The sequence below is a fragment of the Sarcophilus harrisii genome, chromosome 6, assembly GCF_902635505.1.
Source record: "Sarcophilus harrisii chromosome 6, mSarHar1.11, whole genome shotgun sequence".
NCBI lineage: Eukaryota > Metazoa > Chordata > Mammalia > Dasyuromorphia > Dasyuridae > Sarcophilus > Sarcophilus harrisii.
In genome coordinates, this window is record NC_045431.1 from 233358543 (window position 1) to 233383098 (window position 24556).

General features: G+C 36.2%; 1 protein-coding gene across 1 annotated transcript in view; it reads right to left on the reverse strand.

The window, feature by feature from the left end:
• Positions 1 to 403: 403 nt before the first annotated feature.
• The window catches only part of NUP160 (nucleoporin 160), a 43096-nt gene continuing 18943 nt past the window's right edge, over positions 404 to 24556 (reverse strand). Inside the window, exons 18-36 of the mRNA XM_031943753.1 lie at positions 23786 to 23919; positions 23460 to 23530; positions 23196 to 23355; positions 21986 to 22055; positions 19130 to 19228; positions 18684 to 18803; positions 13693 to 13788; positions 13437 to 13531; positions 13264 to 13360; positions 13072 to 13177; positions 12115 to 12275; positions 9256 to 9316; positions 8803 to 8913; positions 8466 to 8589; positions 7969 to 8070; positions 6428 to 6569; positions 2371 to 2496; positions 1629 to 1733; positions 404 to 1414 (exon numbers count right to left, since the gene is read on the reverse strand). Coding sequence (XP_031799613.1) covers positions 1328 to 1414; positions 1629 to 1733; positions 2371 to 2496; positions 6428 to 6569; positions 7969 to 8070; positions 8466 to 8589; positions 8803 to 8913; positions 9256 to 9316; positions 12115 to 12275; positions 13072 to 13177; positions 13264 to 13360; positions 13437 to 13531; positions 13693 to 13788; positions 18684 to 18803; positions 19130 to 19228; positions 21986 to 22055; positions 23196 to 23355; positions 23460 to 23530; positions 23786 to 23919 — 2067 coding nt within the window. The 3' untranslated portion in view covers positions 404 to 1327. The remainder of the gene's footprint in view (positions 1415 to 1628; positions 1734 to 2370; positions 2497 to 6427; positions 6570 to 7968; positions 8071 to 8465; positions 8590 to 8802; positions 8914 to 9255; positions 9317 to 12114; positions 12276 to 13071; positions 13178 to 13263; positions 13361 to 13436; positions 13532 to 13692; positions 13789 to 18683; positions 18804 to 19129; positions 19229 to 21985; positions 22056 to 23195; positions 23356 to 23459; positions 23531 to 23785; positions 23920 to 24556) is intronic.

Sequence of the window (24556 nt, forward strand, 5' to 3'; positions counted from 1 at the left end):
GTCTTCATTAGAATGTAAATGCCTTGGGAACAAGGACTTGTCTGACTTTCTTCTTGTACTCACATTCCCAGTGCATGAAGGCACAAATCATCCATTGAATGGCGGTTTATGTGTTGACTGATGCCTGAAGCTCCTCCAAGAAGGAACAAAGCCTTTCAATTCCAGATGATAAACACATCAAATCTCAACATTGCTAAAATGTAACCCATCATTTAATCAATGAATGTAAACATATGAAAGTCTGTCTGGCTTCTTAACCCAAACAAGAAGTACAATGAATTTGGTTCTGATTATGGCCCCAAAATGCAGTCTTACAGAATAGTAAAAAAAAAAAAAAAAAAAAAAAAAAAAAAATCCCCAAACTACAATATGCACAATAACCAAAGTATACACTGCTTTTTTCTTAGAAGATGATGATCAATAAATTTTAATATACAGAATAAAATCACAGAAGATTTTACTATCTTCTTTCGAAATCTTGAGGCCCATATGCCTCTGGAGTACGGAGGTTAACATTTTGGTCCAGCCCTTAGTAAAGCTTGAATGGAATCAATAAATGACTCACATCCAGCCAGGTTATATTAAGTTAGACAGTACATTGTGACAGAAATGAATGTAGAAATTTGCTGTTTCTATGTCAGTTAGACTTTGAAACTTGCAACATTTGTATCAATATAAAATCGAGTCGTTTCAAATTTGGCTTCAGGGTCAAAATCGGATATGTCATCCTCTTCAAGCACCTGCTCATTAGTTGAGTCCTGGCTTGGGCAAGATATTTTACATTTTATCGAAGGTCATACAAAAACAACAGTAACACAAGCCCACATGAAGGATCAAAAGAAGGAGCAATGTTTTCGGGTTACTTTTTGTATGGAAAATACGTGTCAGTTCTGGATCAAAATGATTCCATTGAACTACAAAACGTAATGGGGAATTAAGAGGGTTTGCAGTGGTTGATTTTGGCTGCTTACTACAACAAATCACCAGCCTGTTTTCTTGGTTGAAGGTGGTTTTAATTTGCAGATAAACAATGTCTTCAGTAATTTAAAAAAATATAAACTCTACAAAAGCTCCTGAATCATATACAAAAGCAGCTGCTTCAGACCAATAGTGAAAACCAGAAATTGTGTATTAGCACCACCAGCCAGTGAGTACAAGGACCTCTGCATGACTTCTATCTTCCTGGCCTTTAGTAGACTTCAGGCATAACACTGTACATATCATTTACAGTTCATAGAAATCAGCCTTGAGCGCAGGGTTCCTGAAGAGTCAGGTCTCAATCCCTGGGAGGCACCAAGAGGTTGCAAAGGTTAGAATGTCCACGATACTAGTGTCGGCGATACACCAAATCCCGTGTTGCCCGGTCAACTTTTTCCTGGTAGTCATTCAATTTGTCAAGTATTTTCTGATGCAGCTGCAAGGGAGAAAAAAAAACAAAAACAAAAACAAATGCTCACGAGGCACTTTAGGAATCTAAAAATTAAGCTTATTCCAGATACCGGTTACAACCCAGATGCCTAAGAAGAGATTGCCAGCAAACTCCCTACTTTATTCACTTTCACTTCTAGGCCTCAGGAAGTGAAGGGCAAAAAAGTGGGCCTTGGCTCCCAGTGAAGAGTATCACTTACAGCAAGGTTGTGTGTGTTGGCACTATTTTCTCCCAATGATTGAAGAAGCTGGTCAATAGCAGAGTATGGAAGCCATACCATCGGAGAGGTTGCAGACAGTGGAAACTAAAAGGAAAGCATAGCTTTTATAAAATGAATGAAATCACTTGAAAAATTCTCAGGTTTTTACCCCTTATTCTGAACCTTTAACAGAGTATATGCTTTTATTATTTTCTTCAGAGCTCCTCCTGCCTCCCAGTAACAAAAAGACCAGATTTTTTAAAATCTCATTTTCTTTCTTGATTTAACTGCTTGTAGGCACACCATTTTTTTCCTTCCTTAAAAGAATAAATTCTAGTTTCACTTAGCATTGCATTTTCTTTGGAAAGAACATTCTCCTCTGGGTGATTAACATAGTCAACCATTTCTATAATTAGAAATTGTGATTTTAATTAATAGGAAAAAAAGTGCTCTGATGTGGACTTCCTTTGTATTTTGCTGACTAAAAGAGAAAAACAACACTGTACCCATCTATACAACTCTCTTTTTATGAAGGACAATTCTGACCATAAACCCCTAAAATGAGAAAATGAGATATTATTCCCATTTTACAAATGGAAAAATAGATGTACTGAACATTTAAATTTTAGGGAGGAAAATCAGTGATATAATTAATTAGAAACAGAATAGTATTAACACCCAAAGAGAAGCTTAATTACAGAACCTGGTCTAACAATAAAAAAAAAAGTTAATTTGTGCTCACCTCAATTCCGAAGTACTGATGTCCTTTTCCAAGTACAGCATCAACATATTCTGAAACCAAATCTACAGCTTCTTCTAAAAGGTCATAGTTTAAGTACAGACGGAGTAATTCAGCAGCATCAACCTTCTATAAAAGGGAAGGATGGCAAAGTACAGTATTTTGTTGACTTCTCTTCTTACAGAGACATTACATTTAAGAAACTGGAACTTTCAGTGAGTTAAGAAATATAAACACTGTCTAGGGTCCTGGAGCCTTAATACCGAATAATAATGCATTCTGTAGAAACTGATTTTTTTTTTTTTTTTTAGAAAATCTCTTAGGGATGAAACAGTGTCATTTAAAGACTGGTTATTCTTGGAAAATCTGAAACAGGTAGTTTTCCAAAAGAGAACAAACTTTATGGGGACTGTGCTGCTAGTTAGTTTGATAAATGAAGGGGAACTGCAGATCAACTGAAAAAAAGTTTCATTTCAATTTTTCTAGAACACTATTATATTTTTGTAGCAATTAAACACCTAGTACTTAAGTGAACTTAAATACTTTAAAATCACTCGATAAACAAGCATTTATAACATACAAAGCAGGCAATATAGTTAAGTGCTGCATACAAAAAAAGACAAAACCTAGCCTTAGATATCTGTGGCAATGGGTTGGATTTGTGGGGTAAAAGAAGTTCAAGCTGACTCTGAGGTTGTGAGCCAGTGCAGCTGGGAGGATGTTGGTTCCCTTGACTGTTAACAGCAAAGCTCACAAGAGAAGAGGATTGTGGTTTTTTTGTGGGGGAGGGGAACAGGGAAGACAAATGATTTCGGCTTTAGATAGGACAACCAATTGAAAATGTCCAAAAAGCAGTTGGTGACATGGGACTGGAGCGCAGGAAAGAGGCTAGGACCGGACATACAGATGTAGAAATCATGTGGATAGAGCTTACTGGCCTCATGGGAACGGATGGGATGGCCAAATGAGAGTACACAGTGAAGTGACCCTGGGAAAGAGCTTTGGAGGACACCTGTGTCCAGGGGGTGTGGCTCAGATGAAGTATCAGCAAAGGAGACTTACTCAGAATGAGTGAAGGATGGTTGACTGAGAAAAGGCCACTGGATCTGATAATGAAGAAAGCACTTTTAACTCAGGAAAGGGTAGATTTGGTTAAATGATGGGACTGGAACACAGAACCCAGATATTTTAGATGAGAGGAGGGATGAGGAGGGACCTATGGCAGATGGTTTTATTTAGGAGTTCAGCAATGAGGGGAAGGAGGGTTCTGGGATGACAGCATCAAACAAAATTTTGGTTTTTGTTTTTAAATAAAGTGAGGGATTTAAAAAAAAAAAAACAATTTGTAGGTAGCAAGGAACCAGCCAGGTCTCTGTGAAGGTCAGAAGATGGAAGAAGTAAAAAGGTAAGTTTAAAACAAGACTTTTGTGTGTTATGGAACAGGCACTCTGAAAAGCCATGTGGAAGGGTTAAGATCTAGAAGGGCAACATTTTGAGAGTTGTATTGAGTTGGATAGGTCTGCAAGATAGGCAAATTGGGAATCTGAAAAAGCAGTAAAGGCATCAAACAAGAGGAAGGCATTCTGTTCTATCTGCAGGCTAGTCGAGAACAGGTGAAAAGGTTGCCAGCCAGTATTTCCTAGAACAGCAGATAAATAAGAACAGTATTTATAGGGAAATGTAATATTCTTCTCTAAAATGTAATCTTTTCTTGTTGGGGTTTCCTTGGGGTCTCTGGAGGCAGCCTTGTTTCAGTTCAGTAATCACCTCAAAAGCAGCAAAGTCCAAATCCTTTACTGTCTCCTTTCCTGTGGTCCGGTTAGCTTTCTTAGAGGTCTATTTCTCTCTCCTTGGTTCTGAGAGTTTAAGCTCTAGCTTCTGAATCTCCTGGACTGCCTTCTCTGGCTTCTGAATCTCCTGGACTGAATCCTGGTTGAGACTCCTAGCTTATATATGCTCTCTTAAAGATGTGAATTTTGTAGAACTCTAATAAGTACTAAGTATATTACCGAACTAGAGAACTGTTAAGTACCATGCTAAATTAGGTAACTGATTTAGCACCTTATTTCAAGTTCTGGCCCATAACAGGGAAATACCTCAAGGAACAAAATGGAAGTAACAATAGCTCCAAGTCCTCAAGATGAAAGGGCAAGGAATCTCGAGTCAGGGGACCCCAATGTGAATCCTTACTCTGCTCCTTGTTAAGTGTTGAGGATCAATCATCTCCCCCCCCCCCCCCCCCCACCCCTTCCATTATAAAAGGGTTAACTATATCTGGATTCAAGTCTCTGCTGAAAACCTTTCCCAATTCATCAGGTGGATCCAGCATTGGAAGGATCCTCCAAGCCCATGTAGGCCAACTCTTCCTGTTGGAGGAGAAAACTGAAGCTCAGGGAGCTTCTGTGACTTGGACCCACAACTAACAAGGAACAGAGGCAAGTCCTGACTCCAAATTCAGCCTTATTTCCATTCTACCATGAAACTCATCTCCCTCAATTGTCAGTTGCCATTTCATCGATCCTATTTAGCCCAGTCTATTAGTTCCTCGATGTTTTACATATCAGTTTTAGATGGTTTTAAGCTTTATTTTACCTTCTCTCTCTCAACAATCAAACCTTCCTGTACCTGCCATGTGCCCTGCACTCATTTGAATCTGCAGAACTCTCAGTCTTCAACAGAATAGAAATAGGTGGTCAATGGCTGATAAGGAGAGCTTGGTATCCTCAAAGCAAAACCAAAAAATTCAGGTTTTCTTAAAAGCATTTTCTCCTTCTCTGCCTAATATAATTTCCTTTCTTGTGAATTTATTTGTGATGAAGGTTGTCCCAGATCCTCCTTGATATTTCAATGTGGGAGGATGGAATAAAACTTTAAAAATAGGGGAAGACCTGAGTTCAAATCTCAGTTTTACCAACTATTAAGCTGTATGGACTAAGACATGTCACTTCGCCACTCATTTTTTCAAAAATTGAGGGGGAGTGGTGAAGTGACATGTCTACCATGTTTCCTACCCGTCAGAGGTCCTAGGAGGAAAAATGCTTGATAAACCTAAATGCGAATTATTTGCAAGCCAAGGAGGCCCCAATTATGGTGTCACTGCATGTGTGTATGTGAGGGGAGATAGGAGTGGTGGTCTTTACATTATGTCCACATATATAGAAAGGGAAGTTATCAAGTTAAATATGCTGGTAGGAGGCATTCAACAGAAATGTTTGCTGAATAATCACTTAAAGGAGTCCTGATCTGGGCAACTGAAGGCCAGACTCTTGACTGCTAGGGTGTGTGTCTTGAGTTCCATTTCTTCACTTCAGCCAAAAAAATTGATGTTTTAAACCATGCCGAGAAGCCAAATACCCTAAGTCAGAGTCCTTGAGCTGTGCTCTGCCTCTGCTGGCACTAGCTGAAGTGTTGGCCCATTTCTAGGCACTTCTGGAAAAGACACTGATCAGTTAAACTGAAAGAACGGTTGGAGAAGAACAGCCAGGATGGTGAAGAAGATGCCTGAGATCATGCAACATGAGGATGGTTTGTGGACTGCACATATTTAGTTGAGAGAAGAAACTCTGGAGTCCCTGAGAAGTATATCCGCAAGGCTGTCATGTGGAGGGTTAGATTGGCTGCACCTGCTCTCATGAAATAGCTTTAGGTTTAATAAAGTGGCAAAATTTGGCTTTATATAATCAAGAACTTCCCCACAATCAGAGCTATTCCAAAACAGATTGGGCAGGAAGCTACCTTGTCAAAGGATTCTAGTTAAGAGTATGAACTGGATTCAGTTTCCTTCTAATTCTAGGTTGGAGTGAAAATAAAGAATATTTATGCTAGCTACTTGAGAAGGCTGTTGTGGGGAAAGCACTTTGAAAACATGAAAGAGCTAGAGAAATGATATGATGTATGATGGATTTTTACATAATAAAATATACCCTTATACTTAAAGGCAACAGGGTCACACACTGAACTATAACTAGATTTTTCTTCCAAGGTACTGTTGCCTCACTACTAATCAGGTTATGGAGAAAAGTGGATGGAAAGCTTTTATGAAAACAAAGGCACTACTTACCTTGTAACTATTTATAAGCCAATTGGGTAGAGGAACCCCATGGGACAATAGTTTATTGATTACACAGTGATGATATAAGTTATTTTGGCATTTGTATTTTTCCAGGTAAGATGACAACAACCGCCACGCTTCATCAGTAGCACTGGAAAAAATGATTTTCAGATTCTATCACAAGCTACACCAGTAGAATTTAAAATATCTTTTTAGAAAAAAAATCCAAGGTTTTGGAAAGGGGAATGTTGAAAATTATCTTTGCATGTATTTGAAAAAATAAAAAGCTATTATATATATATAAAAAAACCCTACACACAAAATGTGTCAAAGAAACACGATATGCTTTGTTCAGACAAAAAGCTAATATAATACAGAATTACACTAAGAAAAACCCCATGTTGGCTATCTTATTTATGTTATTTGTGAGCACCAGAAGAAAAAAAAAAAGGATTTTCCCTTTCCACATCTGTTTAGAATTTTAAAAAGAACGTAACAAAAATTAGTTTAAACTTAAATATAAAGGGGTGAATGCCAACAATTAAAACCTAAATTTTTTACTAAATAGGAATGAAAATAAACAATTGGCTTCAAGAAAATATTTGCAATAAAAAATTCTGTAATATCTGTATATTAACCCCTTCAATAAATCGTAATTAGCTCAGGCTCTATGGGGCTAGAAATAGAAAATCATAGAGGCAGCAATAGGGGAGAAAGCAGTGGATTGGACACCCAGAGACCTAGATTCTAGAATTGATTTTGGTCTTGAGTAGCTGTACAATCACAAGCCACTTCATTTTCTGGGCCTATTTATCTGTAAAATGAGATGATTGCCTCAAATAATCTCTAAATCCTCTTGCTAGTTCTCAAATAATTTTACTATGTGCTAGATTGCATGATAAAGACTAGAAGTGCCATGGAAAACCAGAATGAAAGGTCACTGTGAGCTAGGTTAGGATGGATAAGACCTGATCTGTGGCTCAGAAATAGGTGACTTCATTATTTTTGAGGGGGAAACGCATAAGGAGAGAAACTGAAGTCTTAAACAACTATGAATTTAACTATTAAACAACTATTTATTTCCTGGAGTAAATCCAGGAAAAGGGGAATCAAAATCAAGTCAAACAAAAGAACTGCTAAACAGCAATCAGAATTAAATGGCAGTTGGATATCAAGAAGCCATAGATGATATTTAAATAGAGGGTCTTGTTTTTTTAGAGGTAAGGGAAAAGGAGAAAGGGATATAATATTGGAAATATATTAAATACAGACGTCTGACTAATCCCAACTCATATTTTTACTATACTCATGGGATCACAAAACTCTGTTTACAACAGGTCTCTGGCTGACTGGTTTAAGAATTTTTTAGTGGATGTAAGGGATGTATCAAATATTACTCTATTATTTCATTTTCATAGATGTAACCCCCCCCAAAAGCAAGGTAGTTCTCTCTATGTAAGCAAATTTATACAATTCAATCACTGAAATACGATAGAGGATTGAGACATTTAAATCCAAAACACATGCTGGAATTAATGCTAGTAAGGTACCTGGACTCCTTGGTGGTGATGACAGATGAAAGCTGATTGGCTGCTAACCAACCCCATGCCTCTGCCTGTGCTGCCTCACCACCAAATTGCAATTTGATACACCTGTAATACAAAGTAAGCATTTAAACCCTGTTCTTTCAAACAGTGACTATTATTGTGTTACTAAGTCTACCTTCCCACTAAATTCCCAATAAGAATTCAGAAATATTTTCAAACATTCAGTTAGCCAATCAATCAAGATGGGGATTGAATTATGACTAAGACAAGTCAACAGTTATAAGTTATAAATTTAAAGTTTTTTTTCAGTTAATACATTTAAATAAATTTTACATGGTTAAAAAAATCTCCATTATAAATGTATTTTCCCTCCAGAAAACAATGAAATTGTATTTAAATAATGTACACTAAAGTACTTTAGAATGAATTTATAATTCAGACATGTACTGTAACAAGAAGCAGGTTGTTAATGTTTGATAACAGGATAATTCGATACGTACTTGAAAGCAAGTCCCTCAAAGACTGGTGTTAGGGAGAGTTTAAAGGTCTGACACAATGAGATGGCTGTGTCAAATAGGCCGGCCTGCACCAAGAGAGTGACCATTTCCTCTGCTGATGAGCTTCCTGTATAGATGAGAAATATATTTAGTTCTATTCCCACTTATAAAGAAATGTCCTTTAAAAAAAATAAATAAAAGAAACATCCTACTGAAGAGCTTCTTAAAGAAAGCCTTTAGCCTGTTGTGTAGTGTCCATGGTCTGAAAGAATGCACATGTAGATGGGTCCTTATGCTTCTGTTGGTATTTGAGGAGAAATGTAAATCAGAGAATTCCTACCTGCAATGGCAACTGCTGTGGGGTCATGCTGAGCCAGAGTGAGGCGGATGCGGGCCAAGGAACACTCCCTTTCTAAGTCTTCTAGTTCCAAGATTTCAACTTGTCGGCTTGCTATAAAACCACAAAGAGAGAGAGACTCTAAAATCCCAGGATAAATCAGATAGCACCAGATAGTGCCAGACAGGCTAGCCACTTATCGATCCTCAGGAAGTCAATAAACAAAAACCTCCCAATTTCTAAAACTTTTCTGAAGAAAACAGAAAATAGCTGGTATTCCAATAGCCCAAATATTTGACCTTAAAAAAAAAAATCAAAGTAACATTGCTATTTCAATTAGTTCTCTGACTATGTAGAACTGAGTCAATAACAAGATCATGAAATAAGTATTAAGTAGCTACTAATGCTCAGATTTAATGGTAATCAGACAACATTTAGCTAAAAGTTCTCACTTACTTGGGACAGCTGTGCATTCTCCATCGTGATTCCTTTTTGGGGAGGCTCCAGGGCGTTCATACTAGCAGATAAAAAAGTAATTAGTTGGCTGATGGAAAATTCTAATTTGAAATAATCAACTAAACTATGCAAATATTGTAAAAATGATATCAATTTTAATTTAGATATTTAATGCTATGTCATACCATCAGAGAGCTAAATAACATAATGTAAATGTTTGGCCATTTTTTAGTCATGTCCAACTCTTTGGGACTCATTTTGGTATTTTCTTGACAAAGATAATGGAATGGTTTGTTATTTCCTTCTCCAGCTTACTTTACAGAGGAGAAAACTGAGGCAAACAGGATTAAGTGACTTGCTCAGGATCACACATCTAGTAAGTGTCTGAAACTAGATTTGAACTCAGGTCTTCCTGTCTCCAGGTCCATCACCTACCTGTCTATTAAGAGAACAATTACAGAAAGTTCACCTGGAGGAAAATCAAGAGAACTAATGAAAGTAGATTTAAGAATGTTGACTGAGGACACCTCAACAATATAAAACAGATGCCACCAAAACCATTTGGTATTGATTAAATAAAAAAGGAACAAAATTAATAGAACTGACAGTATAAGGAAGAATCAGAAATGATGGAGCTCAGTGTTTGATAAATCCAGAAACACAAATTTCTTAGGAAAATAATTTCCCATTTGATAAAAATATCTGATATAACGGGAAAGCAATCTAGCAGATATTAGGCTTTCATCACTAACTTAGACAATATTCTAATAATAAATCAAAATGGATATGTGGCCTGAATGGACTTCACAATAAAAAATTTAGAAAGCAGATCACACACCTTTCAGAGTTAGAAGCAGGGGCAAATTCGTAATCAAACATGGGATAGAGATAATTACAAGTTAGATAATTTGATTACAAAAAGTTTTTGCACAAGCAAAGTTAAAAAATAAGAAGAGAAGCAGTCTACTAGGGAAAAAAGCCTTTCTAACAACTTGGAATCCAAGACCTCTCCAGAGATAACTACCAGAGATTTGGGACCATGAGCTATTCCCAAAAGGTAAGAGGTCAAAGGGTATGAACAAGTAATCTCAAGAGAAAAAAGAAAACTATCAATAATTATATATAAAAGAAAGCTGTCAGTAAAAATAAGCAAGAAATACAAACCAAAATGCACATGCAGATGGGGGAGATGAGTGTGCTAGTAGGATGTTATTGCTGCCAGGGTTAGGAATGGGAACTGCCACTCTGGAAAGCAATATGGAACTGTTTATCACAGACAAAGCTAAGGCATCACATGTCAACATGTTCACAGAAGCACCTTTTGTGACTCTAAAGAACTGGAAACAATGTCCATCAAACAAGCAATGCCCATCAACTAGAGAACCGGAATAAGCTGTAGAACCTGAAGGTAATGGAATACAATGGGGTTGCAAGAAATGATGTGATAAAAACAGAGAAGCAGGAAAGGGCCTCTGTGACTAGATGCAGAGGGAAGTTGGCAGAGCTGAAGACAATACAGACAATGACAACAATGATGTCCTACAATGACTATATAAGTGGAAAGAACAACCACTATCACATAATCCAGTGTGAAGGTTGGAAAATTACAGAGAACAAGCATAGGCAGAAAGAAGTGATATTAAAATCAACCACCTCCCATTCACTTGCAGAGGTGATGATAGTAACAGAGTGTCATGCTATGAGAGACTGAATATATTTTAAAACTATTTTCCCCTATGCATTAATCAATTTTGCTGATTTCCCTTCCCCTTTTTATAAAAAAAAAAAAAAAAAAAAAATTTGTCCTTTATGAAATAGCTCTTTGGAAAGGGGGAAATGGAAGAATATGGGGAAATTTAAATCAATGTAAAAACAAAAAATAGCAACAAAAATTTTTTGAAAGAAAAAAAAAAAGAAAAAGGAAATGAATGTTGCGAAGTTACAAGATATAAGCTTGGACCTAAAGAAGAGATAAAAGACAATCCTTTCTCAAACCGAACTATGACACCATCCTTGCAGTGGCAGGAAGCCATGTTTTTAAGACATAGATCTCTTTTGTGGAATTATTTTTACTTCTTCCTCTTAAAAATTATTTGTCATAAGGGACTGCTGGAGATGGTAGAGAATGAAATCTAGGTAATGTTAGAACAAAAGATAACAACAAACATTTATTTCTGAAAAGAAAAAAATCCCCCCTGCTTCCAGCTTTGTGAATCTGAGTTGTTAGTATAGACCCTCTGGTACAAGGAACATCATTTGCCTGCATAAGTGCTCAAATAATGAGGACCGAATAAAGGAGGTTTTGGTGTTCAGAAAATGGTGTTCAGGAGTCCTGATCTTGAATCTGATCCTCACATTATAGTTAACTTTACTTAGTTCCAAAGCCATGTACTCCAATGCATTTGCAAGGCAGACGGCAAGGATTAGGAGTGAGCCTCTGTATCTTTGGTCACAATAGGAACTGAGCAAGGAATGTGGATGGATTTAAGCAAATTCATCGCCATTAAAGAAAACTTTTAAGTGCAAGTATTATGGACAGGAAAATGCTAATATGAATTTCATGAACATATATATAATAGATGTAGAATATATAATCAATAAATTTTTCACTTTCTTGCTAATACTGTATCAGGACAAATGGATGCTCAATTAGAATTGGATAGTTAAAATCATCATGAAAAGGAGAATTAATTGGGCATTAACAATAATTATTGTAATGTTACTAAATAAGAAAAAGTCCAAAGTTGAGATAATGAGAAAATGAGGTAAGAGATGTGGTTGTGTAACACATGAAAGGGTTTCATTGTTGCTGCTGTTAATAAAACAATACAAAATTTAAAAGAGAGAACATTTCAGTACCACTGCCCCAGCTGCTGGCTGTACAATCCACGCGTATTCTGGGCGGATCAGCCGCAGGCAGTTGATGGCTGCCAGGTAACAGTTTCCTTGTTTCTCAAGTCCCCGGAGAGTCCGTACTTCTCTACCAAGACGCATACCATACTCGAACATCACCGTACCAGCTGTGGAGCAAAGACAGATGAGACTTCAGAATGACAATCAGTGTTGTTCTCCTGGGCTGCACAGCCACTTTCCAGGGGCGAAAACCAACAAACAAGCTCATGGTTAACTTACAATTACAATAAAGTCTATGCTTTCTTACATATACTAAACCAGTTCAACCTCCTTGGAGAGAACCTTGAAACTCAAAATGGAAAAGAGTGTGGTCTGCAGAGGAAATGTTTGAACTCAAAGGACTGACCCTTATTACACAGATTTTAGTTATATTGGTTTCAGGATACAAATCAATTAACAGCTATGTAAAAGGAAATACCTGGACTAGATTTTCCAGCTCTAAACCCTATTCTTACAGCATGCTCAAGGACAAGAGATAAAGGATATAAAACTTGAACCTTTATTGATAATTACATTAAATATATTATATGTATTATTTATAATTAGCCACAATTTTCCCAAGTGAAATGACAATATTCCTAGTAGCCAAATAAGAGACAAGAGATGTTATACAACATTTTGCAGCTGCAGTCACAGAGCTGCCCATTGGGTGCCTTGATCAAGTTATTAAACAGTCACCTTGCTATAAAATGAAGGGTTACTGATGAGATAAGCTCAGCGTTCCCCTTCTACATCTCTTAAATTGATACTCTTCCCTCCAAAACCTAATTCTTGTATTCCCCCCTCTACAGCATTAGCACCTTGGGTGAGTGTACTTCTATTCTGTAAACCAATATAAGGTGGAGTAAATGGCTTCTTCCAGGTCTGACTTTTTATGACAATTAGTTTGCCCTAAGGCCTTACCCTTTCGATAGTTGTGCCGATAGATGTGGAAGGCATACAGAAGTTCATAATAATTATGAGTCATCAGATCTACAGCTCGGGCACGTGACTCTATTATCCCCACAACCTAAGAAACAAAAAGCCAGGTGAGTTTTCAGTGACTGACAAAGCCACCAAAGTTCTTCGCCTGTGCTCTCAGTCAGGTTAAATTACCTCATTATGCAGGTTCACATATGGAAACTCAACCAGATCCTGAAGTTGGGAACGTTCACAGAGAACTACCACCAACTGTCGCAAACAATCTAGCTGCCTAGAACAGAAAAGGGGATGTCAGGCACGATTCTTTTTGTGGGCCAAGGGGCAATGGGGGTTGGCTCACTAGCTACCTGCTGGGGTCTGGATTCTGAGTTAAAGCCTCATAAGCTTCATTATTGTGTCCTAAATCCAAATGATGTTTGAAAATGCATGTCCTCAAAGTAGCCTAGAAATGAGATAAAGGAAAAAGAAAGGGGTATAAAAACTTCAATTATAGTAGAAAGTTTTGGGTTTAAAAAAAAACAAACAAACCAAAATAGCTAACTGTTGGTATATAAAAAAGATGAATAAAAATTAGTAAAAAGAAACAAAAATTTCTCTTCTTACCTGACTTTTCCAGTCATCACCTGCTTCAGTTATAGCTAATGTGGCCAACTGAATCACTAGTTCAGGCAAACCAACCACATCCAATAATCGCAAAACCTAAGGATATAAAAGCAATTTTGATCATCACAAATGTACTCTTAAGCAGTGAATAATAAAAGTGAAATAAAATTAGGCACCTGGTTCTAAAACCAATTAGAAAAATGAAAGACACTATAAGTTCAAGCTGATGAGGTATCACGAGGTATACTACCACATAGTTAACTCTATTATTTGTGCATCTTCCTGAGCTTCTAAGTTACCATATAATGTTGAATTTTAACCTCCCTCCACTTCTATTCTCACGCATTATAAAAATGATGTCATTTACATGCTAGTTAACTCTGATTATGTGTGTCATTTTTACAGGCATAGTAGTGGTAAAAAAAAAAAAAAAAAAAAACAACAAAACAACCACCAAAAAAACAACACAAAACCTGAAAGAATCAACGATTTTGAGCTCAATATTCTTCATTCGTTTAATGGAGGTATTAGGGAATAATTAAGCAGCCAAAGGATAGAAAAGCAAATGGAAACTTGAGAAGCTAGAGGCCTGGACATAAGTGCTTCTTGCTTTTTGAAATTTTTGTAAATTAAAAGTTCTCTTAGAAGAAGAGGATAAGATCCTCCCTTACTTTTTATTAATATTTCATTTAGTATTTTTACAGTACTACCATTAGTGCTGTTGGCCCAGTTTTCCAATACCATATATGCCTTGTGAAAGAAGTTGGAGAACTTACTATTTTCTTCTTCTATTTTGAAGCAATTACTATAGAGAAGTTACTGCGGCTTGTTAGAAGTTTGAGAATTAGCCTGTGAATCTGTAGAAGCATGTTGTATTATTCTGGAGCACTTTTTTTAATGGCCTATTGCATTTTTCTTTCTGAGATAGATCATTTTGGGTCATTTACTTTGGGAGCATTTTATTCTTCTGTAGGTAATGATCCATTTGCGTTAGATCCACAAATTTAGAAGGTGGTGTATCCATGATAATTTCCCCAATCTCTTGCCTTCACAAGCTCTGCTTTCTTCTAATTTGCATGGTTTTAGTTTGGCATTTTTTTGCTTAAATTTAACTGCTCAAAGTCAACAAATTTTTAAAAAGTCATCATTTTCCTTGTTTTATTTTCATTTGTATTTTTCTCTGGTTCCATCTTTATTTTTTTTTTTTCCTGTTTAAAGCTACTGGTTCAACTACTTTTTTTCCTTGTTGATGTATCTCTGCTGATGCAACTCTGATGCAACAGTATTATTTATCTTTGCTGTTCTGAACATTTCCCTTTTAGCCCATAATTACTGAAGAAATCTTTTTTTTTTTTTTTTTTTAAATAACTTAGGGAAGAATCCTTGAGCTCTTGGAGGAGCAGCAGCACAAGCAACAAATTACTATGATTTGGTGATGATGTGTTAAAAAAGAAGGTATGGCCTCTCTTCTATATTTGCCTTTGTGGGCCAGCCCAAGATATGTCAACTTTTATCCAAGTTCTATGAAGTCTGGGAAAAAGACTTTCTTTTTCTTACCAAATTATCTCCTTACATACTTGATACACCGGTTAATGATGTAATTCCTCTCATCTTTTCGCTGGATTTAACATACTGATATTGAGATATTTAAATCTTCCATAATGACTGAAAGGCAATCTTCTTGCAAGACTAAGTTCTTTGGGAGATCTGCCACATATAGGTAAATACATATTTAAGACTGGTACATTATTCTGGATAGCATCATTTATCTTTTTCTATTTCCTTTAATATCCTGTACTTGTTAGTGCATATTCAATTTTGTATGACATCATTAATGACTTTTTTTTGTGTGTGTTTTGGCACTGGCATGATAATTGAATAATCTATTCAATTATTTCTTTGATGAAAGTACTTCCTCAAAATATATCACCAGAGTCTGTATTGTAATCCAATCTGTGGCTCCTTTTTCATTTTATGAAGCTGCTCAGTCCATTTTTATTGAGTATTATAACTGCAACATTTGTTTTTTTTAAAGAAATTCTACAGGAAAGGAATACAAGTTTTTTGATTTTTACAGTTTCTCTTATTAGTCAAATTTAAGAGAACCACACAAAGGTCCTCTGTCTTATATTTTAACTCACTTTAACTCAAACTCCCTTTTCTCAAAGAGAGATTTTACTTTAGGATCCTTCTCTCCAAACTCCCATTTACCCTCTTAAATGTTCTTCTTCTCCTTTCCTGTTACTCCAAGTTATTTTTCTGAAACTTTCAGAGATTTAGCCAACTATTTTAGATTGATTTAAACACTTACCTTGTTTGGCCACAAGCCTCATCAAAGGTTTTTGAAAGATTAAGAGGATGAGTCTCTAGATCTGTTTTCTTCTCAAACACAAGTCTCCAATTTTCTTAGAACATGCTGAATTTTGCAGGCTGGTCCATACTTCTTAATTCTGTACATAATGCACTTCAATTTCTGTGATTCTCCTTGGATCTCCTTGAACATTCCACTGGGATCCAAGCTATCCTTTCTTGGCAAGTGATTTAGGCATTTTTGGTAACATAATGTTGTAATTTAATTATGATATTGCCTTTGCACAGATATATGAGTTTTATGTTTTGCTGGTTCTTTTTGCCAACTCCAAGGAATCAGCTTTGATGGTTTCCTTATATATATATTTGGTTGTCTACATTCTCTGGGATGATAATAATAGCTGTATTTGGTCCACTGGTTTGTCTCCCTAAAGACTAGACAATCTATTCCACTCATATCCAGTTTAGAAATAAATGTACCTCTAGCATTTTCACGCTTTCTGTTGATGTTTGCTTTCATTTTTTTTCCTTCTCAGGTGTTTTTGTTTTCCCTTTCTAGATCCAATTTATCTTATGCAGCAAGATAACGGTATAAATATGTATAAACATATTGGATTTAAGACATGTTTTGTAAATTAAAAAAAAAAAAAAAGAAATGTAGCTCAAATATATAAGGAACTGAGGTAAATTTATAAAAATAAAAGCCACTCCCTAGTTAATAGTCAATGTATAAGAATGAGTTTTTAGAAGAAATTAAAACTATCAATAGGCACATGAAACATGCTGCAAATCGTTAATTAGAGAAATGTAAATTAAAACAACTCCAAGATAGCACCTCACATCTATGAGATTAGCTAACATGACAGAAATGTTGAAGGAGATGTGGAAAAACTGGGACACTAAAACACTACTGGTGAAGCTTTTTGAAGAGCATTTTGGAACTATATCTAAAAAGACTATCAAACTGCCTTTGCTCCAGCAATATCATTATTAGGTCTATTATTTGATCCCAAGAGATCAAAATAAAAGGAAAAGAACAATGTATACAAAAGCATACATTTATATTTATAACAGCTCTTTTTTGTAGTGGCAAATAATTTGAAAGTAAGGGGTGTCTGTCAGTGGGGGAATGAATGGACAAGTTGTGGTATATGATTAGGATGGAATGATGAACAGGAGGGTGATTTCAGAAAAACCTGAGAAGATTTAGATAAACTTATGTAAAATAAAGTGAGTAGAACCAGGAGATACTTGTACACCTTAACAGCAATCTTGTAATAATGATGCATCGAAGGTTTAACTCTTCTGATCAAGACAATGATCCAAGACAATTCCAAAGGAACTATGATGAAAAATGCTATCTAATTCCACAGAGAGAGAGAACTGATGAACTTTGAATGCAGATTAAAGCATACTTTTCCATTTTATTTTTCTCCTTTTTGGTCTGTGTTTTCTTTAGCAACATGATTAATATGGAAATATGTTTTGTATGACTTCACATGTATAACTGATATATAGATTGCCCTCTCAATGGATGGAGGAGGGAAGGAGAATATTTAGATCTCAAAATCTTAAATAATGCAAGTCCAACTATCTTTTTTACATTTAACTGGAGGGGCAGCTAGGTGGTGCAGTGGATGGAGCACCAGCCCTGAAGACAAGAAGACCTGTGTTCAAATGTGTCCTCAAAACACTTAACACTTCCTACCTGTGTGACCCTGAGCAAATCACTTAACCCTAACTGCCTCATAACTGGAAAATACTTAATAAAAAACCACTTTAAGAAAATTTTAATGGCAAAGTAAGCTGTATATGAATCTGGTGGCTAAGTATTTTGTTTGTAAATTTGTCATTTTTGCTTTCTTCAAGTTCTCCCGCTTGATAATTTTGATCTTTATGGAATTGCTGTGCCATCTGGCTGAGGATACCTCTCACAACTTCTACAGTTTCCTTTCTCCGGCCTTTCTAGTACCAAGATGCTTTTGAAATCTACACCTTTTCATTGTGCAGACCTCTTTGGTTTGCTTGTGTTTACATATTTTTCTTTGCATTTCTATCTGTTGTTTTTTGAGGAGGAGGTTTTGGTCTGTGAGGAGACTAGCAGTTTTAGTGTCTCTAATTGTAATATTTTGGTCTAGTTTCCTCATTCTCATCTAAATTCACAAAAACAATTCTATAGATGGTTAAGGATGCATAGATGAAAGCTGACAAATGATTTATGTTGGATACTAACATGTTTTATCAACTTAGAAGTTGTAAGCTCTTTGAATTTATTAGCGGGTGAATAATTTCACATGGAATTTCAATATGATGAAAAAATAAGTTTGGTTTCTTATTGGTACTCCTTATCTTTACCAAGGAGGAAACAAATTCTGGAGCCCAATAATATATGCCTGGGATGGAATATTGAGTGGTATAAGCCTTTTCTCTATAGTTATCTTCAATTTATATTTACTATCTACTGGGAAATAATGTAATTGCTTGGGAGTGTCTCTGAGCCTGTAACTACTCAATAACATTGAACGCTGCATTTTCCCTTGACACTTCACTGGAGGTGTGGTAAGTAACAATTTAACAGCATTTATATTTACAAAGCATTTCCCCCTACTTTTCCAAGATACAGCAATACAATTATACGTGTTCCAGAAATCAGTAAACATGCTTTTTATAAGATTTAATACCTTATCATAATATTGTAGTCGGGGAGTAGAAACTATTTCTCCCTCCTCTGTGCGGATCAATCGATCTAAGAATTCCTCTCTGCCCACTTCAGAAGCAGCTTGGCAAAAACATTCCAGAGCCTAAGAAAACAAAGCAATTACAAGGAAGGGAAGAGGAAGGAAACCAGCATTTATCTTCTAAGTGTCTGCTATGTGTCAGGCATTATAACAAGGCTTCACAAATATTAGCTCATTTGATCCTCACAACAACACTCAAAACAAAATGAGGAGTTTTGTGAATTTTGGGTGCCAAATGCTGTAGTAAATTAAAGCTGGCACTTGAATGATTGGGATGAGAAAAAAGTTTGAGACCCTCCCTCCTCCCCACCCCGGCAATGATTCTTCACAGCAAACAGTTAAGCTCCAGACTCTCATTAATCAAGCAGAAAGAAAAAGACTAAATGTACCTTATGTCCTTCTCCCATAACCAGGTAGCATCGGCCCATCATGAATCGGCAAGAGCCAACACTCACTTGACACCAAGGCTGTAGCAGGCGAATGTATTCCTTAAAGACAAAAATAATTCTTTTATTAGAACAGGAAAAAAGCAAAGCAAGAACCAGGAGAGCCAGGAATAATGGAGAATGAATTCATGTTCACAGAGTGCCTCCATCTCACTATGGCTCAGCAAACTGTTTTGTAAACGATGGATCACATATGTACTAACTTGCAGGGCCTTGAGAAAAGTTTAGTCAATCATAAAGCAGGATATGAATGTGATTACTGAGAAAAATAACACAAGGCTTAGCATATCTCCTTCCTTCCTGCTCTGTTCCTATCCATTGAGAGGGCAAGATCTATCAATATGAAATCATACAAAACATTTCCATATTAACTATGTTGAAAAAACCCTCAAAAACGCAAAAAGTATGCTTTAATCTGCACTCAATGTTATCGGTTCTCTCTCTGGAGATAGACAGCATTTTTCATGGCTCCTTTGGAATTGTCTTGATCAGAACAGTTAAACCTGACAGCAAAGCACTGTTACTGTGAGCAACTTTCTCCTGGTTTTGCTCAGTTCACTTTGCAAAAGTTTCTATAAAGTTTCCCCAGGTTTTTCTGGAACCATTTTGTTCACCATTTCCTATAGTATATTAGTATTCTATCAAATCATATACTATAACTGTTCTTCCATTCCCCAAATGATGAGTATCCGCTCAGTTTTAAATTCTTTGCCACTACAAAAAAAAGCTCTTTTAAATACTTTCATACACATAGATCCTTTCCCCTTTTCTTTGGGATACAGACCTAATAGTGATATTGTTAGGTCACAGAGTATGCCCAGTTTGATAACTTTTTTGGGTTTAGTTTCAAAATACTCTATAGAAAGGTCAAAACACTTCACAGCTCCACCAAAAGTGCATTAGTGTCCCAATTTTTCCACATCCCTTCAGTCTTTGTCATTTTCCTCTTCTGTCACATTAGCTAATAAGTGTAAGGTGCTATCTTGGAGTTGTTTTAATTTGCATTACTCTTGTAAGTAGTGATTTACAGCATGTTTTCATGTGACTACTGAGAGAGCTCGGATTTCTTCTTCTGAAAACTGTCAGTTCTTATCCTGTGACCATTTATTAACTGAGGAATAGTTTTTTTTTGTTTTTTTTTTACAAATTTGCCACAGTTCCCTGTATATTTGAGATATGAGATCTTTATCTGGGAAACTTGCTGTAAAAATTATATCCCTAGTTCTTGTCTTTCTTTCTTGTGGCTGCACTGATTTTGTTAAGTGAAAACCTCTTTTGAGAAACTGTTTCTTAACCACACAGATGGTGGTATAGTGGACAGTGTTGGGCCTAAAGATCCAAGTTCAAAGCCTCTGACACATTAATTATGAGACTCCGGTCAGCTGCTTAACCTCTGTCTTCCTCAGTTTCCTCAACCATACCTACTTCACAGGATAAAACGAGATCATATATGTAAAGTGCTTTGCATAGTGCCTAGCACATGTTTACACATTACCTTTCCTGTCATTTACAAAATTGGGATGATAATATTTGTAACTATTTTACATACATAATTTACAATAGCCCTCGGTAGTTTGAGAAAACAACTCAAAACTATGCAAATAAAGACTTTCAACCATTCAGATACTTTAACCCAGCATTCCCCCTAGTGGGCATATGCCCCAAGGTTAAAAACAGAAAACAAGATCCTTTCCATACACTCTGCTATAGCAATAAATTGAAGTAGAACATTGCAATCGTCTGGGGAATGGCTGAATAAATTTAGTGCACTGATGTAGTGGACTATTATTGCACAGTAAGACATGACAAAAATGAGGAAGAAAAGCAAAAGGCAAGTTGTGTCAAGAAATAAAGAGTGAAGAAAGTATTGGGGAAAATGATACACAATTACTACAACAATCTTAATAGAACCAAGGCTAAAAATCAGATGAACTCAAATGAAATGGAATCACTTCTCTTAGTTCTAGAGGATGAGGACTATGGGTATAGAATGAGGAATGTTCCACTTTGTTGTGTTACATGGAAGGATGCAGGCAGGGTAGGGGACATATTAGAAAATGATTATGCTGTTTTTACAAGTGAAGGAAGAGTCAAGAAAGTACAGGATATTTCCCTCACAAATAAATTCAGCAAGTTTCCAAATTCTGGTGTTCATTGTTTAAAAAGTGTTTTTAAAAGAGGATTTTACGGATTCATGATGATTCTGTTTGTATCCACACACTAGAATGTTTGCTATTTTATTTACTTATTTATTTTTATTAAAGCTTTTTATTTTCAAAACATATGCATGGATGATCATCCTTATGGAACAATAATATTCCATAACATTCATATACCAGAACTTACTCAGCCACTCCCCAACTAATCATCCAGTTTCTTGCCACTACAAAAAGGGCTGCCATAAACATTTTTGCGGGTCCCTTTCCCTCCTTTAAGATCTCTTGAGATATAAGTCCAGTAGAAATACTGCTGGGTCAAAGGGTAATATTTGCTATTTTAAATATAAGACTGTGCTTCCCATGTGAAAAAGAGCCCATTCCTTGTATGGAATTAGGGTAGAGATATGATGTATATGGCTAACTTCTTGAGAATGATATTGTAGGGAAAAAGAAAGCAATGATCTCACTCTCCTGAAAATCTGTAATATATATTGATAGAGAGGCAGTAGTAAGAGAGAGCTATTTGTGTGACTAAAGAGGAAGCTATAGTTTTGGCCAAGATAAGTAATTATATCCAAATGTGTAATTCAGAAAATGACCCTGCTAATTCAAATGAACAAATGTGAAATACTGAACTTACCTGTAACTGTGTGTACTGACAGCTTCCCATCAAACACTCTGGAAAGATGCATCCAGGATTGCTAGGCCACCTAATTATTAGCTAAGAAAAAAGATCTTTTACTGTTATCGGAAGAATTAAATGAACACTACAAAATAAGCTGGGACACAGAAGCTTTTGAAAAACCATGTTAAAGGATGAGATGAATGGACTGAAGGAATCAGAAGAGCTAACTATCATTTAACATTTTAAAAGTTTACAAAGTTTTATATCTACTCCCTCATTTCATTCTCACAACACAATAAGTGTTATAATTATGCTCATTTTACAGGGAAGATTCTGAGATTCTGGAAGCTAAGTGGCTTGTCAAGAGCTGCACAGCTTGGTGGAATTTGAATCCAGCTCTTTCTGACTCCAAGTCCATTGCTCTATCCATTACATCACCCTGTCTGTCTGATATATATTCTTTTCACAATTAAGAGGCAATAACATAGATCACATCAAATAATTGCATCAAGAAGATAAATGTGAAGTGTTCAGTCATCTGTACAGCCTGTCCATGATGGCTCAACTGGTTAGCAATTAATGCTCAAGTCAATCTGGCCCCCAGTCACCTTTCCAACTTCATTACATTTGATATCCTGTAGCTTGACAAATGGACTTTGAGCTGCTTTTCCTACTCTATTGCTACATTTCCTCTCTCTATACAAAAAAACATGACAGCTACATGTGTGGTTATCATTCCTGATCCATTAATAGCTCAACTCAGACATTAAAGCAAGCTTTTCCCAATCCCTCCAAATGTTTTTCCAGGCTGTGTGTTACACCCTCATTCGAGGATAACTTGGGTTTCCTGAACATCAGGCCCATTTAATTTTTAATCGTGGGACAGGTCTTCATGGGGTTTTGTACACAGCCTATTATAAACTTAATTTAGATACTTGCTGCACTGAATTAAGCCAATGTCATTAAAAAAAAAGGTAATGTTCATGTGAAGTAGTTTTACCTCTGCCCTAATCTAATGGCACCGACTATATCCTGAATGGCATCTATATCTTATGCCCTAATGATGACATATCAGAAGTGACATCTTTATATAAAAATAACCGCAATGCATTATTCTCCACCCCCCCATCAAAAACCCTGTGCAATTAATTCGTTAAAAACATATAACAACGTCCTTGAAATAGAGAGAAGAAAATTTCTTTGAAGTTTTAGAATAAAAGGATACAAAAGCTGTAAGAAATAATTGGTAATTGTAGTAATCAGCTGAGGCCAATTCACATCAGTTTGAGTGAGAGGAGCCTTTGGTTGGGAGAAGAGATGAGACAGAATGTGTTTTCTGGCCACTTCTTGGAAAAATAACTCCACAATTGTCTGAGGGTTGGATACTTAAAAAAAAAAAAAAAAAGTTTGCAGACATTATTAATCATCAGGAGATGTGTTACCAATGCTTCAAGTAAAGTAGAAAAGACTGCCAAGAAACAGTCCTTACCAAGTTTATGTGACGTCAAAGTGTTGGAGTCTGTCAGCTCTAATACTGATAAATGCTGTAGATTGGATTCCCTAGAGGAGGAGAAATGCACACTTAGCACATCTTTTAAGACCGAGACACTTGAACTGTTAAAGCAATCTCTCTAAATTATTGGATAAGGAATTCTGCATCCCCAGCATATGGAAAAGGAGAAGACAAATCATAAATTAAGCTGCAACACTAGAATCAAGTCCTCATATATGAAAAGTATTCAGAAAAGCTTTTTAGTTATTAATAATAATTAAAAAACCATTACCAACTCACAAACTTGGGGGAAAAAAACTCACAGTGTATCCACTGGAACTTCAGATGCTAAACATTGACTTCCCCACTTAATGAGGTAATATGATAACAGCAAGGGGGCCGTCCGATGGAGAAGGTCTTGCTGAGATTGGAAGAGTTGATTCCCTCCTAAAAGCACCTAAGAAAATAAAATGTTGATCGACTTTAAGGTTCATTGAGATAAAATGACAATGCTTTTTAAGAGGAGACAAGAAGTCAGAAAAGTGACATGTTTATATGGCTTACTGACAGAATACCAAAAAGTCTGTCAGCTAAGAGACATTGAGTAAAATGTAACAAGGGTCATCCTGATCCACTCTATGTAATGATGGGCACTAAGTGCAATATTAAAGGTTAAAGAGATAGCAATTATCTCGTGTAGAAGATACATACTATATGGAACCCAGCAAAGCTAGAGACATCTTGGGTCTTTGTTAGACTTCTGTAAAGTGGAAGGATTATAATTCTGATTTTACAGATGAGAGACAGGGTGGGGTGGTGGAAAGAACAGTGGAGACTCAAAGAGACCTGGCTCTGCCCCAAGTTGTGTAACTTCAGGCAGGCCTCTTCTCTTAGATGCACAGTGGAAGCTTTCTTAGGAGGATACCGGTTCTAAACATCTAGGATTCTTTTATGACATGCAGGTACAAGATGCAATTTTCCAAAGATGTAACTTCCCTAATGTTAAAATTTAACTCAAGAAGAGAATATCAGCCTTTGAGCCCCCTTCCTAAGGATTCTGCTCTAGATTTCCTTGATATTTTACAAATGTAGAA